Raw genomic sequence first — 21,519 nt, forward strand, 5'->3', positions numbered from 1 at the left:
GTCCAGGTTTGTGATTGGAAGGGGTTGCACACTCTTGTTGAAGTCAGTCTTCTGCACATAACATAGTCCCTGTTTATTTTTTAAATTTATTTTTTATTGTAGTAGAGTTGACTTACAATATTGTGTATGACATAGTGATTCAGTGATAGATTTTTTTTAGGTTGTTTTCCATTATAGGTTATTACAAGATATTGAATATCATTCCCTGTGTCATACAGTAAATCTTTGTTGCACATCTATTTTGTTTATTTTTTATTTATTTTTAATTGAAGTAAAGTCAGTTTACAATGTTGTGTCAGTCTCTGGTGTACAGCATAATGCTTCAATCATCCATATACATACATATATTCCTTTTCATAATTTTCCCATTTTAAATAATATTCCTTCCACCTGACAGACCCATCACCTAAGATCCAGCTCATGTAGCATCTTCTTTATAAAACTTTCCCTGGCTCCTCTTCCCAATCTAGAGTTGAATATACTTTCCTCTGACTCCTCTAAGCTTTTAAAGAGTATTTTGGTTCACACATTTTTCTGTCCCTTGAGGAATATGAGTTTTATGAAGACAGGGCCACAACTGTCCATCCTCACATCCAGTGGCAAGGAGGGTCGGGGCACATGGCTGGTATTCATTAGCCATTCGTTGAGTGAATGTCAGTGAGCAGGTGATGTTTATAAAATGGAACATTTGGAAAATAACTTTCCACAAAACATAACTAGAAGGTGGCTTAACAAATGGAATAGAAATTAAGCCATCTATCTCATCCTCAAAAAAACTCTCCTGTTCAGATTTCTTGTGAAAACACATACCTTGTTTGATGGACTTGGGGCATTTCTTTATTATTCATTCACTCATTCATTCTTTGAAGTACAGTCAGTTTACAATGTTGTGTCAATATACATACACTCATTTTCATATTTAGTGTATTTCTTTCAAAGATTTTTATAGGAAAGATAAGCAGAAACCTGAATGTTCTTAGAAGAACTCCTGGGAATTTTCCCTGTAGCTAATCAGAGAAAGAAAGAAGAAAAAGAAGGGACACTTGGGGTTAAATTGAAGACTTAAAATTAACTTACAGAATCCACATACACTGATATCATTAATATCATTCTTTGGATGATAAGGACAGCTGAAAAATAAAAGATCATTTTGTTTGGATCCAAGACTTGTTATGGTTGGTATCTTGCTTTGGTCAACAAATCGGTCCACTGTTAAGCATGTGTTTTTAAAACAGAACAGCTTAACTTCCAAGTTTCACTGAGCCAGAGGAAAGCTGTCCCTGACACCTGGGAGCTGTCCTGGTGAGCTGACTTGGCGCTATCAGCTTGACCTTGGTGCTGCTAGGAGCTGGCCTGGCACGCACAGCTAGGTTTTAGTGTCCCAGGGAACAAAAAACTTTCCCAGAGCCATGTACACAAGGTCACTGTGCTCTTGTACCGGAGCGAGACAAAAACATAAACCCTGTGCAAGCCATAACAATGACCACACATCTCCCATCCTGGTTAAAAGGAGCGACTATAGCTTCTTCTGTATCGTTTATAGCTTTAGCCTTGGTCTGTTCTTTCCTAGATCTGATCTTTTGGGATCTCAATCATAAAAATGTCCTGGCTTCCATCCAATCCAGAATAAAGCTGTCCTTCCTTATATTCTCCCAAATCACCTAACAATAGCCCAAATTTGGTAAACTTCCCCAAACTCTCTTACTAAGATGCCTCAGAGTTCCCCAAGGAGAGTGTTCTCCCTTGTGCCAATAAGCAATAAATCCAAGGGGAGGTGTCTTCCTGGTGGCTGGCGGGTATTATTCCCTGGTATTTATTTGTTCACTAACATACAAGCTGACTTCTCCAGAATGCCAGAGTGTACGCTAAGGTATTAAATTCCCTTGATTAAATTGTACAATTCTAGCATATTATTATCATAATTTGTTGTTATTCTCTCCCATCTCAGTTAATTAAAATACTTTAGAAACCCCAGATGAGATGATGATGATGGAATAAATGATTTTAAGGAATTAAAAAAAGAAAGTTGGAGTTTCCAGGTCCTACTTTCCTTATTTAAGAATGGGAAATGGTCTCAGACAATGTAGAGCTCTGTGGAGTGGAGATCACATTTACTCCATAGAAGCATGGATTTTCCTAAGATCCTCAACTCTTCACCATAATTTCTACCAGTTTTCTGTGCACAAAGATTTCTCCATGGAGCTGTCACAATATTTTTCTTCCCACTAAGAATACCAGAGTGCTTTCTCTTCCCAAGTTCTTTTTGTGTTGTATAATGTGACAGGCTATTAAATCAATTTCTGTCTCTTAAAATAAAGCACAGCATCCAGTACAGTGATCATTCAGAATTAAAGAGGACAACCTAGAGAAGTCTGGATTCAGTCTTCAGTTCTAAGACACACACATAACCCACACCTATCTCGTCCAAGCTCCTACTCTTGCAAACACACACACACACAGTATATTAATAAAAACATGTTAATAATTAGTTAGATTTTCATTATATTAGTATTTATATTATGTCAGTCATATTATAATACTAATATAAAGATAATTTTGGAAGGAGAAGGACAGAAGTGTGATTAGAACCACTTAAGTGAGCTCAAGTCACACCAAACGAAAGACATTCTCTGATGAGGGTAGGAGGGCTGACAAAGCTCTGGGGAGTTTCTTTTTAAGAATTTCCTCCTTCACATCTCATTTTGCTGGCAGGAACATATTGGTATCATTGTTCCAGATAGGGAATTGGGTAATTTTGAAAGCTTAATATGTGTGTCTATCCTTTGATCCAACACCTCCTCTAAGGAAACAGTCCTAAGTGTTAACAGGATTATATTACATTGATGGCTGGCAGTTGATTCTAAGCGCCAGGTACTGCTGTGTGTTAAATCCTCCAAACAACCTCACAATGTGGGTACTTTTATTGTCATTACACAGATGAGAAAACGGGGGTAACCGACTTGTGTGAGATCTCAGAGCTGGTAAGTAAGAGAGCTGGGATTTGAGGACAGATCACCTGCGACCTGCGTCACCTGAAGCAGCCTGTCTCTTACCACTAGAAGCCTGGGCACGGGGAACCGTGACACGGCCTGCCCTTCCCCCAGCACTGCCATGAGTCACCCAGCTGCTCAGGACCCTGGAATCGGTCTCCATCCCTCTCCTTTTCTCATATGCTACATCCAGTCCACCTGCAAATTTTACAGTCTATTTTTAAATACACCTCATTTCCAACCACTTTTCATCTTCTCCATGGTTACCTCCTGGTCCAGACTATTACACCTCTCCCTTGGACAGACGCTGGAGTTCCTCAGTCGCCTCGATACCTGCTCATGTCTCTGTGCATGGTCTGCTCAGCAAACAGTGTACAGCTCTGTAGTAGGGCACCTGCCTAGCATACCCAAGGTCCTGAGTTCAATCCCCAGTATCTCCAGTAAAATAAATAAATAAATAAATTACCAAATTACCTCCCCTCCCCCACAGAAAAAACGCAAATCACTTCCCTGCTCCAAGACTTCCGTTCCTCACCACCCCATCAACGCCACCCCATCACATTGGGATAAGATCCAGAAACTCCCAGGATCCTACCGTGGCCTCCAAGTCCCTAAACACTCTGGCCCCAGCTGCCCCCAACATCACTTCCCCTCTCTCCTGCTTCCCAACCCTGCTATTCCCCACCCATCCTGCCTCTGCTCTTCCTTAAATAGGCCGAGCACATCTCTGTCACTCTGCCCGGCCTGTGCTCACCCTTCGGTCAGACACTCTTCCCTACAACCAGAGGGCCCACTCCCATCTTCACTGGCTCAGTTTCCTGTGCAAGCATTGCTTCCTCGGAGAAGCCTGCCCCCCAGCAGTCTCCACCATCCCCAGCTTCATTTTCCATCACAGCACTCATCTGACGAGATTATACATTTATTTATTCTCTATGCTCTTCACCAGCACGGAAGCTGGGGCCATGTATTATGCCCTACTGTATTTCCAGCCCACGGGACAGTGCCCAGCATACAGTAGGAGCTCAATAAATAAGTGTTTGCTGAATGAATCAAAAAATGAACTACTTACACACGCACCACTAGTGGGCAGTTGAGTGAATCATGGCTCATCTACAGAATAAACTGGTCTCATGCCAGTAAAGCATTGTGAAAAATATTTACTAGCACTGGAAAATGTGGTTGGGCAAGTTTCAAGGTAGTAGGCAGGGAGGGGACAAGAGGACCAAGTAGCAAAGAAATGGGGACGACTGTGTTCAGGTTCAGGTGGCTCCCACAGCCACGGATGCTCCGGTTTCTAAGAAGACGGGGCCTGGGACAACGAACACCCGTGGGAGAGGACCACAGTGCAACCAAAGGAGCCAAAATGTGAAGCCAGGGGATTTTAGAGACCAGGTTCCACAAGTATCGACTATGTGGTCTGGGAGATGTTACTGTGACATCCCTGAGCCTCAGTTCTCTCACTGGCAAACTGGCAATAAAATAATAGCACTGACTTTAGTAGGCTGTGGTGAGGAATCAATGGAAAAGGCTATGGAAGGGCCACGCAGACACAAGTTTCTCTTATTTCCTCCTCTTCTTTGTCACATCAATGATGGTCTCATTTACGTGCAATATTCTTAAAAGTGGTGTCTAAGACCAGGAGGGAGACTTCAGCTTCTGTTTTCTTCCTGCTGTGCTGCGGGAGGCCATGCCTTTCCCACAGTCTACATTCACAGTCAACAGTCTTTCCTCTGACAAGTTCTAGTTCACATCTTTCAAGCCTCTAAGACAGCACACTGAATGGGACTCGGGATTGTCCATACGCCTACGTTCCTCCTATGCGTCCCTTCAAGGTGATCACGGGATCCTGTGAGAAGATGGGCTCCTGAGGTAACTAATGTTCCCAGGTATCGTCCATGGTGTAGCTGGACAGAACACAGCCGACACTCCTCCTATTAAGAGGTAGCTCCAAGTTCTTGCCCTGAGACCACCAGCATGGAAGGCCACATGCAAATGCTCCGGTCGGAAGTCCCAGACTAACATGAGAGGGAAGGGCCTTCGATGACCTGCCTGCCCCCAGCCTTGAACCCTGCCAGCCCTCAAGGCTCCCCAGAGGCCTGGACACTGTGGGTCAGGGATAAGCCCTCCCCACTATGCCCATCTGAGCTCACAGGATCTATGAGTTTAATAAAATGGTTTGTCTTAAGCTGTTAAATTTTAGTGTGATTGTTATGTGGCAGTAATACGTGGAACAATCTGGAAAGCAAATCTTCAACAGGGGCAGGCTTACACAGGTTCCCCCACCACAAAGTCCAGTTCCTCAGAAGTTGTTCTGAAAAGGCTGGAATTCAAAGCGGATGTTAAAAAGGTACCACATTTTCTTTCTTCAATACACAACTCCCAAACTGTAATCTTTTAAGGAGAAGGACAGGTCTTCACACTCAAGAAGAAAATTCTCTGATAGAGGAAGCTCTTGAAATATCAAGTATTTGAAGAAAGACTAGCCAAGATAGGGGCTTGAACATTTCTGAGCCTGAATCAAGATAAAATATTTAATTAGCCTATAAACTGACCCAAAGAACGTCTGGAGCTTCCAGAAAGGAAGAATTTTCCTGTCACTTCTCTTCCAAGACTGCCAAGCAGTGGGGGTGATGCTGGCACAGAGGCAGAGATGGAAAGGCGGGGTTATCAGCATGGCCTCTCTGATCTCTGTCCACAGATAAGCAAACACAGGCAAGAGAACGACGTTGCTCCGAGTCTATTCATCTTCTTCAAAATGTGGGGAGGGCAGTGAGAGGAAAGGCCGGGATAATTCCCTACCAGAAGAGCCAAAACAGAGCATTCAAAGTGGTTAGTCAGAGGCGTGGCAGAAACTTAGAGACGGGTTACATTTTTTTTTACTGAAGTTCTCTTATTGTACACAGACGAATGAGACCAAAAGCTCATTGCTGGCATTAAACACATCTCACGTGGGTATTACCTGATAATACTGTCTACATGCTGAGTGCTAACCATGCTAGTTTTGCACAATTATCTCCTTTAAACACAATAACATTTAATATCTACTAAGCACTCACTATGCCCCAGGTACCCTGCTAAGCAATTCTTAGGCATCAATTTCATTTCATCCTTATAATAAACCCAAGGAGCAGGTTTTACTGTTATGTCCATTTACAGATGGTGAGAACACAGGCCCTGAGAAATTGAGGCATCTGTATGACCCAAGGGGTCCGAGTCCCGAGCCTGCAGCCTCAGCCTCTTCACTGTCCTGCCAGTCAAGCATCTAATCACCACAACAACCGTTCAGACATGGGGGTGGTAGGAGAGGCTCAGAGATGTCAGGTGGCTTTCCGAGATCCCACCGTTAACAAGTGGGGCACCTCATGACTGTCCCAGGCACTCTGCCTGTGCTGACTCCTTTAACCGCATTATCATCCCCATAGGGTAGAGACCCATTTTATAGATGAGGAAACTGAGGCACAGAAAGGTCTGGGTAACTTGCCTATTAGCACAGCTAATAACGACTAAGGTAGGACTTCAGCCCAGGCAGTCGGGCCCTGCAGCCTGAGCTCTGAACCACCTTGCTGTGCACCGCAGAGAATCATCGGAAAGTCAGGCTGAACCCCCATAAATCAGGGTTGAGAAGGAGGTTCCAAATCCTCCCCAAGACAAACTTAATTTCTGACATAAATACATGCAAACAGTTTTAAGTGAATCCTTGCATTTTCTGAGGAGAGGAAAACACGTCCACTTTACAGACTCGTGGCCCTGGGTAGTCCACCTCCATGGGTGCAGGAGGCAGGAAAAGCTGAGGTCAGAGCCTAACAGCACTTCTTTTTTTTTTTTTTAATTCCATTTAAACTTTTTTCCCCCTTAATTTTTTATTGAAGTGTAGTTGATTTGCAATGTTAGTTTCAGGGGCACAGCAAAGTGATTCCATTATACATATACAAACATATATGTTTCTTTTCAGATTCTTTTCCATTACATGTTATTACAAGAGATTGAATATAGCTCCCTGCGCGCCACAGTAGGTCCTTGCTGTTTATCCATTTTGTATACAGTACTGTGATAATACCACTTCTCACTAGTCTTCTGACCTTGGACATGTACTTTTCCTAGGTGAGTGCTAGTTTTCTCACCTGCAAAATGGGTGACTACAGTCCTCCCCCCCAACAGTGTCGTGAGACTCCTGCGGACATGCATGTGAACACCCAGCACAGAGTACATAGCAGGCGCTCAGAGAAGGTTCTCATTATTCTCGGAGGATCAGAGAAGCAGTCTGGAGTCAGACACTCAGGGTTCAGTCTGTCATCGCTCCCCCACTTAACTCCTTATGCGATCCTTGAACAAACTGCTTAATTCTTTCGTGCCTCTCTATAAAATATCTGTGGAGGCCAACCTGCAGGGCTGTCTTGACAATTGCATATGGTGACACATGTAAGTGCTGTGCAGAGTGCCTGATACATGGTATAACTCCTCTTCATATATATTTGAAGTGGCATGATTGATAAACCCCCATTACACTTAATAAATAAGATAACATGGACTAAAATTACAAAGGAAAGAAAATTTTAAGAGGATGACTGTCAATAGTGACTCTAGATGAACACTGAAAACAGGCACCCAGGAAAGGTGTTGAAAATATCTCTCATCTGAAACTCGGCAGGTGGTCTGAGCTGGAGGCAGACGGCTATGTCACAGGTGCCTCTTCAAGTTCTTTCCTGACCCGTATTCCATCTTAACACTCGACACGGGGCGTGAGGTCCATCACAAAACCCTGTGCTGACCAGCGCTGAGTCTGAATGTCCAATGTGTGTCCTGCCTCTTCTTCAAGATAAGGAGGCAGTGAAGCCCATGTGAAGGTGCTTCTTCTTGGCAGGAGGTTAGATGTCATCCTACCAGCTGATAAATCACCTTCCAGCTCCCACGAGAATTAGCAGCCCACCCAAAATTTCAGTTCAGATTGGTTTTTGTTCTCCTTGGCAGCCCCAAATTTCCCATCTTGTGCAATTCTGCTCTCAGACATTGTAACATGGACAAAGGGGAGACTTCAGTGATAAGAAAGCTACTGAGTCACACAGACCACAACCCAATAATCTTGTTCCCCCTCAGTCAAGCACATCATTCACGGAGTGAGCACCACAGCCCCACAGTCTCCAGTTACAGGGATGTGACCTCCAGCAGCAGGAAGGGAATATTTTCTGGTTCTAATATTTCATTTTGTTTTCTATTCAGTGCTCAGGGTAAGATCTTTAATATCACCAAAATTAACTTTTTTTTTTAAGAAAAGAAATTATTCTTATTAAGGACGTGTTAAGGGGGAGGTAGAAAGCAACATCAAAGTTTTCCCAGATGGGAGTTTGATGTGAAACCACAGTGGAAACTTTGTGAACAACTGAAGAAAACTGTTGTTTTTTATCATCTGTCATGCGAGGTGTTAGCCTCTGGAACACAGCAAGTCAGCGTGTGAACAGAGAATCTTTTGAGAAAGAAGCCTGTTTCTGACATCCAGAGGGAATGCTTTAACTGACTTTTCATTTTTCAGCTCTTGCCTGTGTCCACAACTAAGAGGTTAACGACATTTCAAAGACCCAGCCCAGGATGTACAGGATTGCGGTGGAAACTCAAATACATCTAGGGGCCATACTGAGTCACCCCAGGGAGTGAAGGAGGCTGACTAAGAGTAAGCACACGGGCTTTGTCAACCAGTACAAAACTTGTTTAAACATCATGAAGGTCAAACTATGTCTGGAGATTAGATACAGGCCTTTAGCTTCAAATTCGCAGCCTCTGGTAAAATAGAGATAACACGGACCTTAGAATCAACCTGATTCCGGCTCTACTATTTACTAGTTGCATGACCAGGCGATTTATTAATTCTGCCCCAGCCTCAGTTCCCTTACTGGTTTAATAAAGTTTACACTGCAGGGTACTTGTGAGATTAGAAAGAAAATATGTAAAATGACTAATACAAAGCTGGTATCAATAATTATGGACAGCTACTTTATTTTGTTACCACCTAAATGTTCCTCTTGGATGACCATCTGCATAACATTCTAGCACTTTGGAGCCATGGAAAACTGAGTATCTCAGGTACAGGTGAAACTGCTCTTTTGGGCTCCATCCTCCTGGCTCCATACACAAACTAGTACCACCCCACTACTGTCACTACCATTAAAGACACCTGTTCCAAGAACTCCTCCACAAGCCCTCCAGCCAAGAAGGAACTGCTGAAAAACGTTCAGAGCCCACTGATTTGGGAGTGGGCAAGCCCACCCCATCCCAGACCCAGTTCTCCTCTGTGCTGCCAATTAGGATGCCAGGCATATGGCGCCTGGGGAGGGGGTGGGGAGAGAAGATGGGAAGTAATGGACGATGGAGGGGTGATGGACGCTTGGTTCCACCCCATCTAAATGTGGTTTTGGAACCCCTGAAGTGGCCTGTTATTCAGTCCAGACTTGCTCTGCTTACTGCACAACAGGCCAATAAATCGGGAGATGAAGTGTTGGGGCAAGGAAGAGCGACTTTATTCAGAAAGCCAGCAGACTGAGAAGATAGCAGACTAATGTCTTAGAGAACCATCTTATTCAAGTCAGCATACCGGCTCCTTTTATACTAAAAAGGGGAGGGGGTGTGGTTGGGTGTTGCAAACTTCTTGGTGTAGGAATCTTTGTTCTTGCAGCCGTCCACGTGGGTCAGGTCATGGTGCCCCTGTAAAACCTCCAACAAAACAAATGTTATTTTCTATCCTGCAACTTGTTATCTTTATGTAAGTGCAAAAGTGTTCATATCCTTAAAGGTCAGAGCCCAGAGAATAGGCTCTCCTGTCCATTTCAGGCCAAAGGCAACATTGTTTTACAAAAGGTGTAGAGCCGGCAAGACTACGCCTAGAAAACAGGGCACAGGGTTAGAGCCAAAGAAACAGATCTGATACGGAGTCAGATTTGTTCTTTTCTGTTACAGCCTACCCACCACACCTGCCAGGGAAGTAAAGATTAAGTTAGTACCTGGTTTTCAGCCCTGTTTCTCCAGTTCACGTGACTGTCTGGGGCTTCAGCCTCTGTCTCTAAGATGGGGTGAGTTCTACTGGACTCTGAGGTCTCTGAGGACATAAATTATGTATTTTTCATAGTTCTCAGTACATCTAGGGTTAATTGCAACATCTGCACCACCTTTTTACAGGGCTACTATGAGAAATAAATGAAATAATGTAAGTAGATGGGCTTTGTGAATGCAAAGTGTTATACAGATATATTATTATTATAAACAATAACCTCGCATTAATGCCCACTGATAATTGACATGTAGACATAGCCACACTAATTATTACTAACAGTTGTTATTACCAACAATACACCAAAGCACTGATTCATCATGTTTTCATATGGAATAGATGCAAGGGAATTTGTCCCCAGAATTACACAGAACTTCCTAGGGAGGAACTCAATAACTATGTATTAAAATTAAATGGAAAAATGGAATTAAAGGTGACTGAGGAACATTCTAGTCGTGGGGGGAAATCACTTGCCTTTTTCCAGTGAGGACAAGTACTCCGCCATTTATAAGATCTCTGCCAAGAGCCACTGTATGACGAGCTTACTCTGCTTCATAAAGAATATCTGCGAACCCAGGGCACAGAGCATGTGCTCCAGGAAACTGAACAGGAGTCTTCAGTTCACAAGGGCTCTTGTCTTTTGGATCCCTGACAAGTGTTCATTTATTCCACTTGGGTGTCCCGTGTAGTTCCCAGGAGTTAGTGAACACTCGTACTCACTGCAGGGCAGGGGGAAATTGTTTCCACTCTTCGTTGGAGGATGAAGTGTGTTCACATTCAACTGCACCGTTTACTGTCACCATTATATGGCCAGGAGGGTACAGGAGGTAGTTTTTAAAATGGGTATGAAGTAAACGAAGGAAGTTAAATGGTAGGTCTGAAACTCTGACTGCAAAATGCATTTCCAAGCTATGTGTTTCCCTTCCCATCTTTCTAACAATTACAACTGTGGCCGTTAAAGATTTACCAAAAGTTTGACCCAAGAAAACACTATCTCATCTTTATAGTCTAAGAGGAAACAAAAAGCATCCTCTCCATCTCCTCAATCCTCAGACACAACCCTCAAGCCCTGCTGGTCTCCAAGAGCAACAATCTGTTCTGCAGATCAGAACAACTGATTTCCAATATTCCCAAGACACAGATTTATCCTCACTGACTCTTTTTTATTGAAGTATAGTTGATTTACAGTATATTAGTTTCAAGTGTACAGTGTAGTGATTCAGCATTTTCATAGATCATACTCTGTTTAAAATTATTACAAAATAATGGCTATATTTTCCTGTGCTGTATAATATACCCTTAACAGATAAAAAGATATGATACACACACATATACACACATACACAAAGAAATATTACTCAGCCATAAAAAAGAATGAAATTCTGCCATTTACAACAATGGGGACAGACCTAAAGAGTATTTTGCTTAGTGGAAGAAGTCAGAGAAAGAAAAATACTGTATGCTATAACTCATATGTGGAATCTGAAAAATAAAAAACAAAAGAATGTATATAGCAAAACAGCAGCAGATTTACAGATAGAACAAACGAGTGGTCCCCAGTGGCGGGGGCGGGGGGGGCCAAGGTAGGTGAGGGATGAAGAGACACAAACTACTATGTATTCTTATTGATCCTTCATACCATTAACAGCACAGAAGGTCAGATTGCAGGTTCTTTTGAGTCCAACCATCAGGCTTACATTTCTAGGATGCACTTTAGAAGAACAAAGATTCTGTTTCATCGCTAACAGTCTACACAGCCAACTAAAGAGCAAGCAGCTCCCCTCCATCTGGGAAGCCATCTGAAGGTAGTTGCAATGTAACGATTCCAGTAGCAACCTGAGCTGTAAACTAGGGCACAACAGGGCCTTCTCCCTGCTGGAAAAAAAGGGCAGGCCAGCCTTCACAAGTAATAAAAAAGAAATGTCCAATCTCCAGATACGTCTTCCCCAAAAGAATTTGAGCTGTCAAAATTAAAAGCCTGTGGTAGTAACATTTGTACCAACTCCCCTTCCTCTTCTTCCCAACCCAGTCAAATTCTTTAGCATGCCAAAGATACTCTGAAACCACACTAGCCATTTACATTTACCATTAAATGAATTAAAATTAAACAATTAAAAAGTTCAGTGTCTCAGTTACGCAGCCCACTTACACAGCTCAGGAGTCACCTGTGGCCGGTGACACCTGCCTGGGCAGCACAAGTGGAGAGCATCCCCATCACTGCAGGGATGTCTGCTGGACCAAGCTGACCTCCACAGCACCTCTTCTGCCAAACTCTAAAACCCTCTCTCAAAGATAAGCTCGCCTTGGATTTCTCGCTTACCCTGACACCACCAACAATCTCTTCATGATGCAAATCAGGTTAGCCTCTCAGGTTTTTCTTTCATCTTCACTTACTCAATTACAAGATTCCCCACAACAGAGACACCCAGGAACTGATTCGGCCAGCACGAATCCTCTTCGGCAAGGTTCTCCTCCAGTTCTGTAATTCTGTACCCAGAAATTTCTCTGTAAACTCAGACACGTTCTAAGGGACAGATCCAGGAAAACACGCATCAGTTATGCCCCAAGGCAACGTCCGTGTCTGCCAGCCTTCACTAGACACAGACAGTCGTGGGCATGTGGTTCAAACAGACTGTCAGGTGCCTCTTAGTTCTAGCAGAGGGCCAGTCACTGAACCTGCACCAGGAAGTTCGTGTCAGCAATAAACCAATGTGCACGACTGCTGATTGAGTGCATGATTCTCCCAGTCACTGTGAGTGGTCAGAGGTCTGTGTGCTAGTCACTCGCCTTTTCGCTTTCAAGTGTGTTCCAGACCCTTCCCTGCAACCTGGCCAACTGGCTTCCATCCAGGTTTGCTCACTGATGGGCCTGGATGGGGGCCTGAGATGCCATCCCTCCTCATCACCCATTCAGGCAACGTTTTCCGCACCTCCTCTGCCTGGATGGGATATTATGCAGCTTTAAAAACTATAATTATGACTATTACAGCAATATGGAAAAAAACATATACTACTAGGTAATAAAACCAGGAAAAAAATTTACATGTATGATAAGTATCATGGAAGAATATGAATGCCAGAAGGAAAAGACTGTAAAGAAATATATACAAGTAACAAATAAATTATGCAAAGGGAGTATTTATATAAGATGAATTAGGTAAAAGGGAGGAACTCTTTTCCTCTAATTTTCCAAGAGTGTCTTCTTCCTAATGTAGATTTTCTAAAAATAAAAAATAAAAGACAATAAAGCTCACCAACAAATATTTAAAAGAAAAAAATATTTAAAAGAATATTTAAAAGAAAAAATATTTAAAAGAATATTTAAAAGAAATTTAAAAGAATATTTAAAAGAAAAAAAATTATACATTAAGATGCTGTCACTGCTTCTATATTTCCAGGACAAGTCCTGGATAAGCCCAAAGTTAAACTGAGAGCCCAGGCTGCCCATTTGTCCTCCAGCCCCAGTGCACGTTACAGTGCCGCCTCACCTGAATTTCATCTGCTCACCAACGTCTGTCCAACCTCCCTTCCAGAGAAATGGCTCTTATCACTTGTGTGCCAGTAAGGAAACACGCGAGCTGTGAAGTCTTCTAAGCCTTCTCTCCACTGTGGAGAGGAAGACTTTGCCCCTAGGGGAGCACCTTTCAGCTACTTGCAGACAGATGGGAGAAGCACTCAAGAGTGTCCTCAGGGATCCATACCAGGTAGGTGTCTACTCTTGTTCTACTCAGCATGGCTTCAAATCCCTCAGCCAAATGCCCCTGAATGTCCAGTTCCCTTAGAGATGATAATACCTGCTTCTTCTGCTGCACACTCCCCCTTTCCCATTCCCCCATTCACCCCAGACCAGACCCTTAAAAAACATCGCTCCCTCACACCAGGTACCTGCAATCAAAACTAGAACAACAACAACAACAATCCCAAAACTTAAAACCAGTCCTCGTCCAATATGTTTCAACTTTTAAATAAGCGAACAAAGCTCAGCTGCAGAATCCCACCTGTAAGACTGCCACGCAAACCACCAGGACCACAGTCATGGCCACCGTGAGTATAAAACAGCAATGAAGAGCTCAGGCCCTGGGGCCTGGGTGCTAGGGTGCAAATATTAGATCTTCCACCTACAAAGGGAACAATCCTGGGCAAATCCTTAACCTTTCTGTTTCCTCACAAGACTGCTGTGAGGAAGAAATGAGTCGTTTTACATAAATCACTTAGAACAGTGCCTGAGACTTGATAAGCACCCGATAAAGTTTAGCTAATACTAAGTTCTCCAAAAAATAAACACTGTATGAGATGGCCCCTGTCAGCCCCCCACCCTGCCCCAGGGGCTACATGTGTCTACAATGAGCAAACAAATTCAGGGTCAATGTCCAGATATTGACAGTACGAAAACGTCACGATACAAGCAGAAATGGGATCACAATTCATATCCAGAACTTTTCACATCACCAAAATAAACCATCTGAAGCCAGGAAGTTTGAGAACGTTTTCCAGTCAACCCTCCCGCCACACTTCTGCCTGTTTCACCGGCCGTGCCTACCTCAAACCACTGCCCATGGGACTGCATCTTGAGGATAACGCAGGGGTCTGGTTTGGAAAGAGCGTCTCTGTCGGAAATGCCTTTACAGGCCACACGCAGCTCAACTTTGGTCAGGCAGGGGCTGTTAAAGATTCCCAGTGTGTTGGCCGCCGACTCGTAAATGTTGCTCATCTTCTTCATCCTGTTTTAACACAGCAGGAAAAAAGACATGCCAATCAGCCCAGTATCTATCAAAGGAAAAAGCCTCCCAATGGCCCTTCAGGAAACGGTTTAATCCACAGTTTCAAACACTATTTGAATTATCTCACTTGCCACCCTAGGGGCACAATTCCAGTGAAACAAACAACCCTCCCCCCCAAAAAAACCAAAACCAACAACAACAGTCAAAAAACCTAATCAGCAGGTGTAGCACACTCGGCTAAGAACACTATTTTGATATGATTTGCATATATGTGCACAGCAGATTTTTTTTTAAGTCTGTGAAATAATATTAATGAACTAGGGCAAGAGACTGCAAACTGTAATCTCATTCTATATTAAGCGCATGGCTTGCATGAAATTTTAGTTGTTGGTTCATCAATTTAATCACATTCCAAGTGTTGAAGATTCCCCCCCAAATCCAGCTCTGCTTCTATAAGGTGGCACAGAGAAGGACACTGTCCTTCCTGAAGACACAGTCCAAGCTTCCCTCCCCCAGACAGTGGCCCACTTCCTCAAGGCTCGGAGAGAGACCAGAGCCTGACTTCCTGCTGCCGTGTGTAAGTTCACTCTCACCTTCCCTCCAGGCTCTGCCGCCACATCAAGCATCAAGCGAGCATCGAGCATCAGAGCCCGCGACCAGGCGGGAGGCAGGGCACCAGGGCTCCAATTCCCGCGCAGGTGAGCGCTGCGAGCCCCCTTCCCACCTTCACGTCATCAACTCTCAATAACACTTTGCATCAAGGAGGCGAAGGGCTACAGGGACCCCCAGAGCCCACCAACACTCGTTCTCTGAGGAGAACGGGACTTGTAAGGACATCAACAAATTCTCTCAGGAGCGAAATTCAAGATCCTTCTCATGAAATTCAGATTCCCTTATAGATTCCCTAGAAAGTGGCACTGGAGCCGCATGGTGGAATTTCTCCATCTATGAAATGAGGACAAGCCCTCCTCTTCCATCCCCTCCTCCACAAATAATCCGCAAATTTCCCCTTGGGACCTGGCATCATACTGCGCTAGATCACCTCTTTCACAGGGTGACAGCTGTGCCCACCCCCAACACACACACCCCCCCCAGCTGCTCGCTCCAAATACAGCAGCTAGCTCCACGCCAAAGCCAGCCTTTTCCAATCTGACAGTCCCCTGCCTCATGGCAGATGTCACTGGAAGTCCTCTCCCAGTGCTCCATCACAAAGTTCTCTGCCCGTCCATCCTTCTGTCCTCCCTTCCATCCATCTTTCTTCTTCCTCCCTTCCTTCCTTCCGTACTTCCATCCTTCCTTTCTTCCCTCCTTCTGTCCATCTGTCCTTCCTTCCTTTCATCCTTCCTTCGGTTCCGTCCTTCCTTCCTTCCACATTCCAACTCTCTAGTGCCCTATTTATCTAATTACTGTGAACATACGTTTTTCCCTATAAATGCTGAGGGGAAACTGCTCTGATTGCCAAAAAAGTTATTCCCTAGAACAGAAGGGGACAGACCTGGGCCTGCACGCAAAGTCCAGCCCACCAGCTTTGGTACACAAGGTTTACCAGCACACAGGCCTGCCCATCCCTTTACGTAATTCGTGTGGTTGCTTTAATACACCTGCAGTGCTGGGTACTTGCAGCAGAGACCCAGGGGTTGGCAAAGCCTGAAATGTTTAATCCCTGGCCTCTTCAGGGAATGTTTCCCAACCTCTGTTCTAAAATATCAGGGAAAGGGAATCAGCAGTTGGGGAGGAGTTAGGATTCCGTTTCAGTAAGCGTCGTGGGATTAGTGGAGGGTGAGAGCTGTTGTATCCTCTATCATACTGAATATTAATAGGGACTTTGGGACATTTGTTCCTTTACATACGAGAAAAATCTGAGCTCAGAGAGGACTGACGCCTTGCCCATGTCACACAATTATTCTAGCAGCAGAGCTCAGCCTGGAATGCCAGTTTTCTTTCATCCTATGCTAATTTCTACCATATGCAAAACCTTTATCTGTGAACTGTTGGAATCTACCAAGGAACCGTGAATGGATGTGATAATATCCTTGATTTATTTCAACCTCCATCCAGAATCATTCTTTTCACTTTTAAATAAACTGTATTCATAAATAGAAAATGCACAAATCATAAATACAAAGCTTAATAAATTACTCTTCCTGTTTTTTTACTGATTGTGAGCAGACCAATTCTTACAGCAACAAAGAACACAGTATACATGAAATGCAATTAATAGAAAGGTGCAGAGAGAGAAGGAATGAACTAGAAGGAGGATGGCTGTGGGTCAGAGAGAGTTGGAAATAATGCTATCAACTCTCTATCAGATTTTTGATAAGAGCAGCTTATTCTTCAATTCTTCAAGCGTCTTGGCTGAATTCTGTGTCTCCCAGTGCATCAACTGGCTCCTGGGAATCCACATCGCTCTCTGCCTCGCCTATCCCTGGAGGCACCACTATCTCTTCTAACTGACCCTGTCCTTACAGGCTCCTGGCCATGTCCATCCCATTTCTCTCTCTCTCTCTTTTTCTTAAAGACTTTAGTTTCTTAGAGCAGTTGCAGGTTCACAGGAAAACTGAGAGGAAAATTCAAATATCCCGTATGCCATCTTCCTCGAACGTGCACACTCTCCCCCACTGTCAGCATCTCTCTGCAGAGTAGACGTTTGTTACAGTCGGTGAACCTGCATGGACATATCATCACCCAAAGTCCTTTTTCCATTCCACCTCACAGTTAAGATTAGGCATTAGAGAGGATGCCCACTCTACAGGCCAAGCTTGTGTTCTACAGAAAGGAGTCGGGGGGTCTGAAAGGGGTGGGTAGCAGGAGCCAGTCTGAAAAGGCTACCTATAATAGGACCCCAACTCTGTGACACTCTGGAAAAGGCACATCTCTGGAGCCAGTAACAAGATCAGTGGTGCCAGGGGTCAGGGAGGGAGGAATGGGTGGATCCCAGAGGATTTTTAGTGCAGGGAAACTACTCTGTGAGGTACTGTAAACTAGGATACAGGTCGTACACCTTTGTCCAAACCCGTGGAGTGCAACACCATGAGTAACCCTCGTACATACAGGCCCCCTCCCCTGGGTCTGCAACACCAGCTGTCCAAGGCTGTCATGCTGGTCCTTATTTATTCCTCCCTTCACCACCCATTTTCCTTCCTTCCTGTCCTGCTTAGGGACCAAAGAGGCTGACCTCCACTCTGACAGCTCAGTGCTGGCTGGAGTCCTGTTGCTATGATCTGAATATTTGTGTCTGTATGTTGAAATCCGAACCCCTGAAGGTGGTGATACTGGAGGAGGAACCTTTGGGAGGTGATGAGGTCAGGAGGGGGCTCCCATGAATGCTCTCATTATAGAGGCCCCAAAGAGCCCACCACGCCCTTCTGCCACGCGCGGGTACAGTGGGAAGAGGGCCCCCATCCCACCACGCTGGCACTCTGGTCTCCAACTCCCAGTCATCCAAACTGTGAGCAGGGAATTTCTGTTGTCCGTAAGCCCCCCAACCCGGATGGACTGAGTCAGCTGGTGCTGCAGACCCAGGGAAAGAGAAAGACTAGTGTGTTCCTCCCCAGCTCCTCCTCTGGGCCTACTCAGCAGAGGCCATGTCCCCACACGACCTGGGTCCTGTCAGGCAGCTCCATCGCCAAGGCTCCAGCCAGCATGGGCTCTGGGATACTGTTTCCTCATTCTGCTCCTTCAGGCTTACATGTCAAGTCTTAAGTTGGCCATCCTAGAAGCAAAGGCTGAAACGAGGGTTCAGATGCACCTGACAGATGGAGCGGGGACAGAAAGGAAGTGAAGGGGGCAGGGTGGTGGTCCCAGCAGGAGGCCAGCTCCCTTGCGGTTCCAGGAACATGAGCTGCACTCTGGGTTGACCCCACTTTGTGGAAAGGGGTCCAGTCTCCTACCGCCCCATGTTAGTTGTGCGAGGGTTGGGGAGACACAGCCACTTAGGTTTTGTCCCTCCCTGTGCTGGCTGACAGCATTAAAGGGCAGTCGTGAACCACGCGTAGCCAACACTCATACCCCTGGGCACTAGGGGAAGAGCGCACTAACCTGATTAAAGGGATCTGGGCAGGGTATCCCCAGGGTCTGTCCCACCCAGCGGTTGTCTCCTTCAGGTCAGGGACTACTGCTTACACTTCGCTGCATGCCCGACAGTCTTCACCTTGATCACATCTGTAGACAGGTGAGGAAACCAGCACAGACCCTCACCCATGGGGGGACGGGTACAGTACATGTCCCTGCACAAATGAAAACCCTAATCAGGGGGACACATTGGAGATCCTGAGTTCCTCTGGCTGCCAGAGGTGGCAGCGGTCCTGACCTTGACTTTGGAGGTGGTACACAGGCCAGTGAAGACGAATTGTTTGGCCTCAGCCCAGCTGAAGCTCACTGCTGCAAGGTGATCACAAAACACGGCTCTGTCAGCGAGGAATCTGCTACCTCCGGCCCCAGATAAGCGGAGTAAACAAGTAATTTCACAGTCTGCAGGAGGACAGGATTAATATGGCCAGATTATCAATAGGTTTTCCATGGCCTATTGAATTCCTCTTTGTTGACTTCCATTACAATCCCCTGGTTTTACAGAGACTAATGTCTGTAGAGAATTATTTCAATGAAAGCTGACTTTTGGCCAATTTTAGAAGCAAATTATCATTGTCCTTACACTCAGATAATTTATTATAAAAAAAAAAGGCAAAACCACCACTTCAGCATATCCAGACTCTCCAACAGGACAAACTGATTCAGAAACTTAATTAGTTTCTGAATGAGTTGCAAACAAAGCCAAGACAATCGAGCTCAAGAGGGAAGAGAATGAGCTTGCGGTCACAGGGGAACCAACTGAGCGGAGTGCGTCTCACAACTCTGTTTAAGAGTACACCATCACTGTTCTGCCTGCTTTGGCATCGTCCGGCCTTTTCCAACGTCGCAGCACATTCAGAGAAGGCTGGTGTGCGACATCTCCATCACACAACATTCCCATCCCAACTCAGGAAGCATGACGGGGCGTCTGCAATGTGCCTTGTTCTGTGCTTGCTTCCTTGGTCCATTCACTCAGCCAAGAACTGGGTGTTATTCCCCCAGGACTTTCTTCCCATTCGACGCTCCTTGATCAACTTTTAGACCAAGAGTAAATCTCCTCTCCCATGACAGGTGCTATGCTGGGTGCTGTCATGAGACAGTCCACTGCCCAGAGGTGCACATCCCGAAGCAGTGCTTCTCAGACTGGGACCCGACCACGGGTTATGGGGGGAGCCCGTGGGGATGGAGCTCCTGTCTCAGGAGCCTGGGGTCGGGGGGTGGCTAAGACTCTGCTCCCTGGGGTCACTGGTCCTGCTGGCCTGTGGACCACATTTTGAGCAGCAAAGTTGCTGGGTACAAACCAAGCATAACTGCCCCAGAGTGGTTCATCTTAAGATCAGACACTCACACGAGATGCCGATGGTACAGAGGACAAGAGTATGGGTCTAAATCAGAGCATCTGAGGCTGACCCAGGCTCTACTGCTCCTTCCCTAAGACTCTGGGTGATGTACGTGAACCCTCTGAGCCTCAGTTTACCACACGTGAAAGCTCCTACCTTGTGAAGCTGTCTTGAGAATTAAATGAATTAGTCCTCAGAAGAATAATGAAAACTATTACTGTCCTTCTTAAAAATTACACCTCTGAGTTCATGTAACATTTACCAGGCTTGGAGTGTCCTCCAAGCACACTACAGTAAGTCACGAGACCCCAGGAGAACCTTTCCCCTGACCGTGAGGATAATCCTATGGTAGGTCCCGGCAGGATGCTCCTTCGTAGGACGGATGCAGCTTAGAGAACTCAAACCGCTATCAGTCAAGTGCGACAGAACGAGGGTTCAAGCCTGGAACTCCAGGTCCAGAATTTAGGCCCTGATCCCTCTGCTCCACCTGCCTCCCCAGGGGATAGCCACTCAAGAAGACCGTCAATAAAAGTGGCAACTGGGGCTCACCTCGCATTACGCTTCCCCACATTTTCTGGACCCACCTGGTTCCCTAGAAAGTCACACTGCCCCACCCCTCCCTCCCTCTTCCAGTCTGTCCCCGAAACCGCCAGCACCCTTCTCTCTCTGTCCTCTAAACTTGTAGATTACTTATTATGTTTTCCTCTTCCTCGGGAGAGAGTCCTGTATTGTGTAAAATTAATCTGCCCTCTGGGTTTCTTTCCCTTCACAACTGTAATCATTACTAACCCTGCTCAGGCCCCCTGTGCTCCCGCTTTGGCCGGACAGACACTGAGTCTCCCCAAGACAGCAGGAAAGGGAGAAAAGCTGTGAATATTTACACTTTTAGTTTCATCCAGCATACAATGCTCTATAAATCTTTAAAAACAGCTTGTTTTCCCAGCCACTAACTACACTAACACCAGAGTACATAGATGGTGTTTCACTGAATTCTTGAGACAAGTTCTTGGCAGCCCCATTTCACAGACATAAAAAGCGAGATTCATGGTGGTTTGGTCACAGCAACTAAGCGACAGCCAGGAATAAAGCCTGGGTTTGGTGGGTTCCAAAATCTGTTTTTGACAATTTCTTCTCAAATGATTTACACTCTTAATTAGCTTAACAGTCACTTTCCTTCTAGATCATGCAAAGATAAACTTCAGCCCTGTTCCAATCTTCAGAAATCTCCAAGGCGTAGTGTGTGCATTAGTGAGGCTGTGTCTAGCAGTGTAAAAATTCACTTCCTTTCCGCCCTTACTTCCAGGCAGCCCATGTCACTCCCGGAACTCTATTTGTACCGGGAGCCTCACAAACACATCGAGGGGT

At 45.2% G+C, this 21,519-nt stretch overlaps 1 protein-coding gene across 1 annotated transcript in view; it reads right to left on the reverse strand.

Moving 5' to 3' along the window:
• The window catches only part of CPNE4 (copine 4), a 379,779-nt gene that overhangs the window by 259,931 nt on the left and 98,329 nt on the right, over positions 1-21,519 (reverse strand). Inside the window, 1 exon segment of the mRNA XM_032489534.1 lies at positions 14,566-14,746. Within this exon segment, the coding sequence (XP_032345425.1) occupies positions 14,566-14,745 (180 nt within the window). The 5' untranslated portion in view covers position 14,746.

This window comes from Camelus ferus, chromosome 1 (assembly GCF_009834535.1).
Source record: "Camelus ferus isolate YT-003-E chromosome 1, BCGSAC_Cfer_1.0, whole genome shotgun sequence".
Taxonomy (NCBI): Eukaryota; Metazoa; Chordata; class Mammalia; order Artiodactyla; family Camelidae; genus Camelus; species Camelus ferus.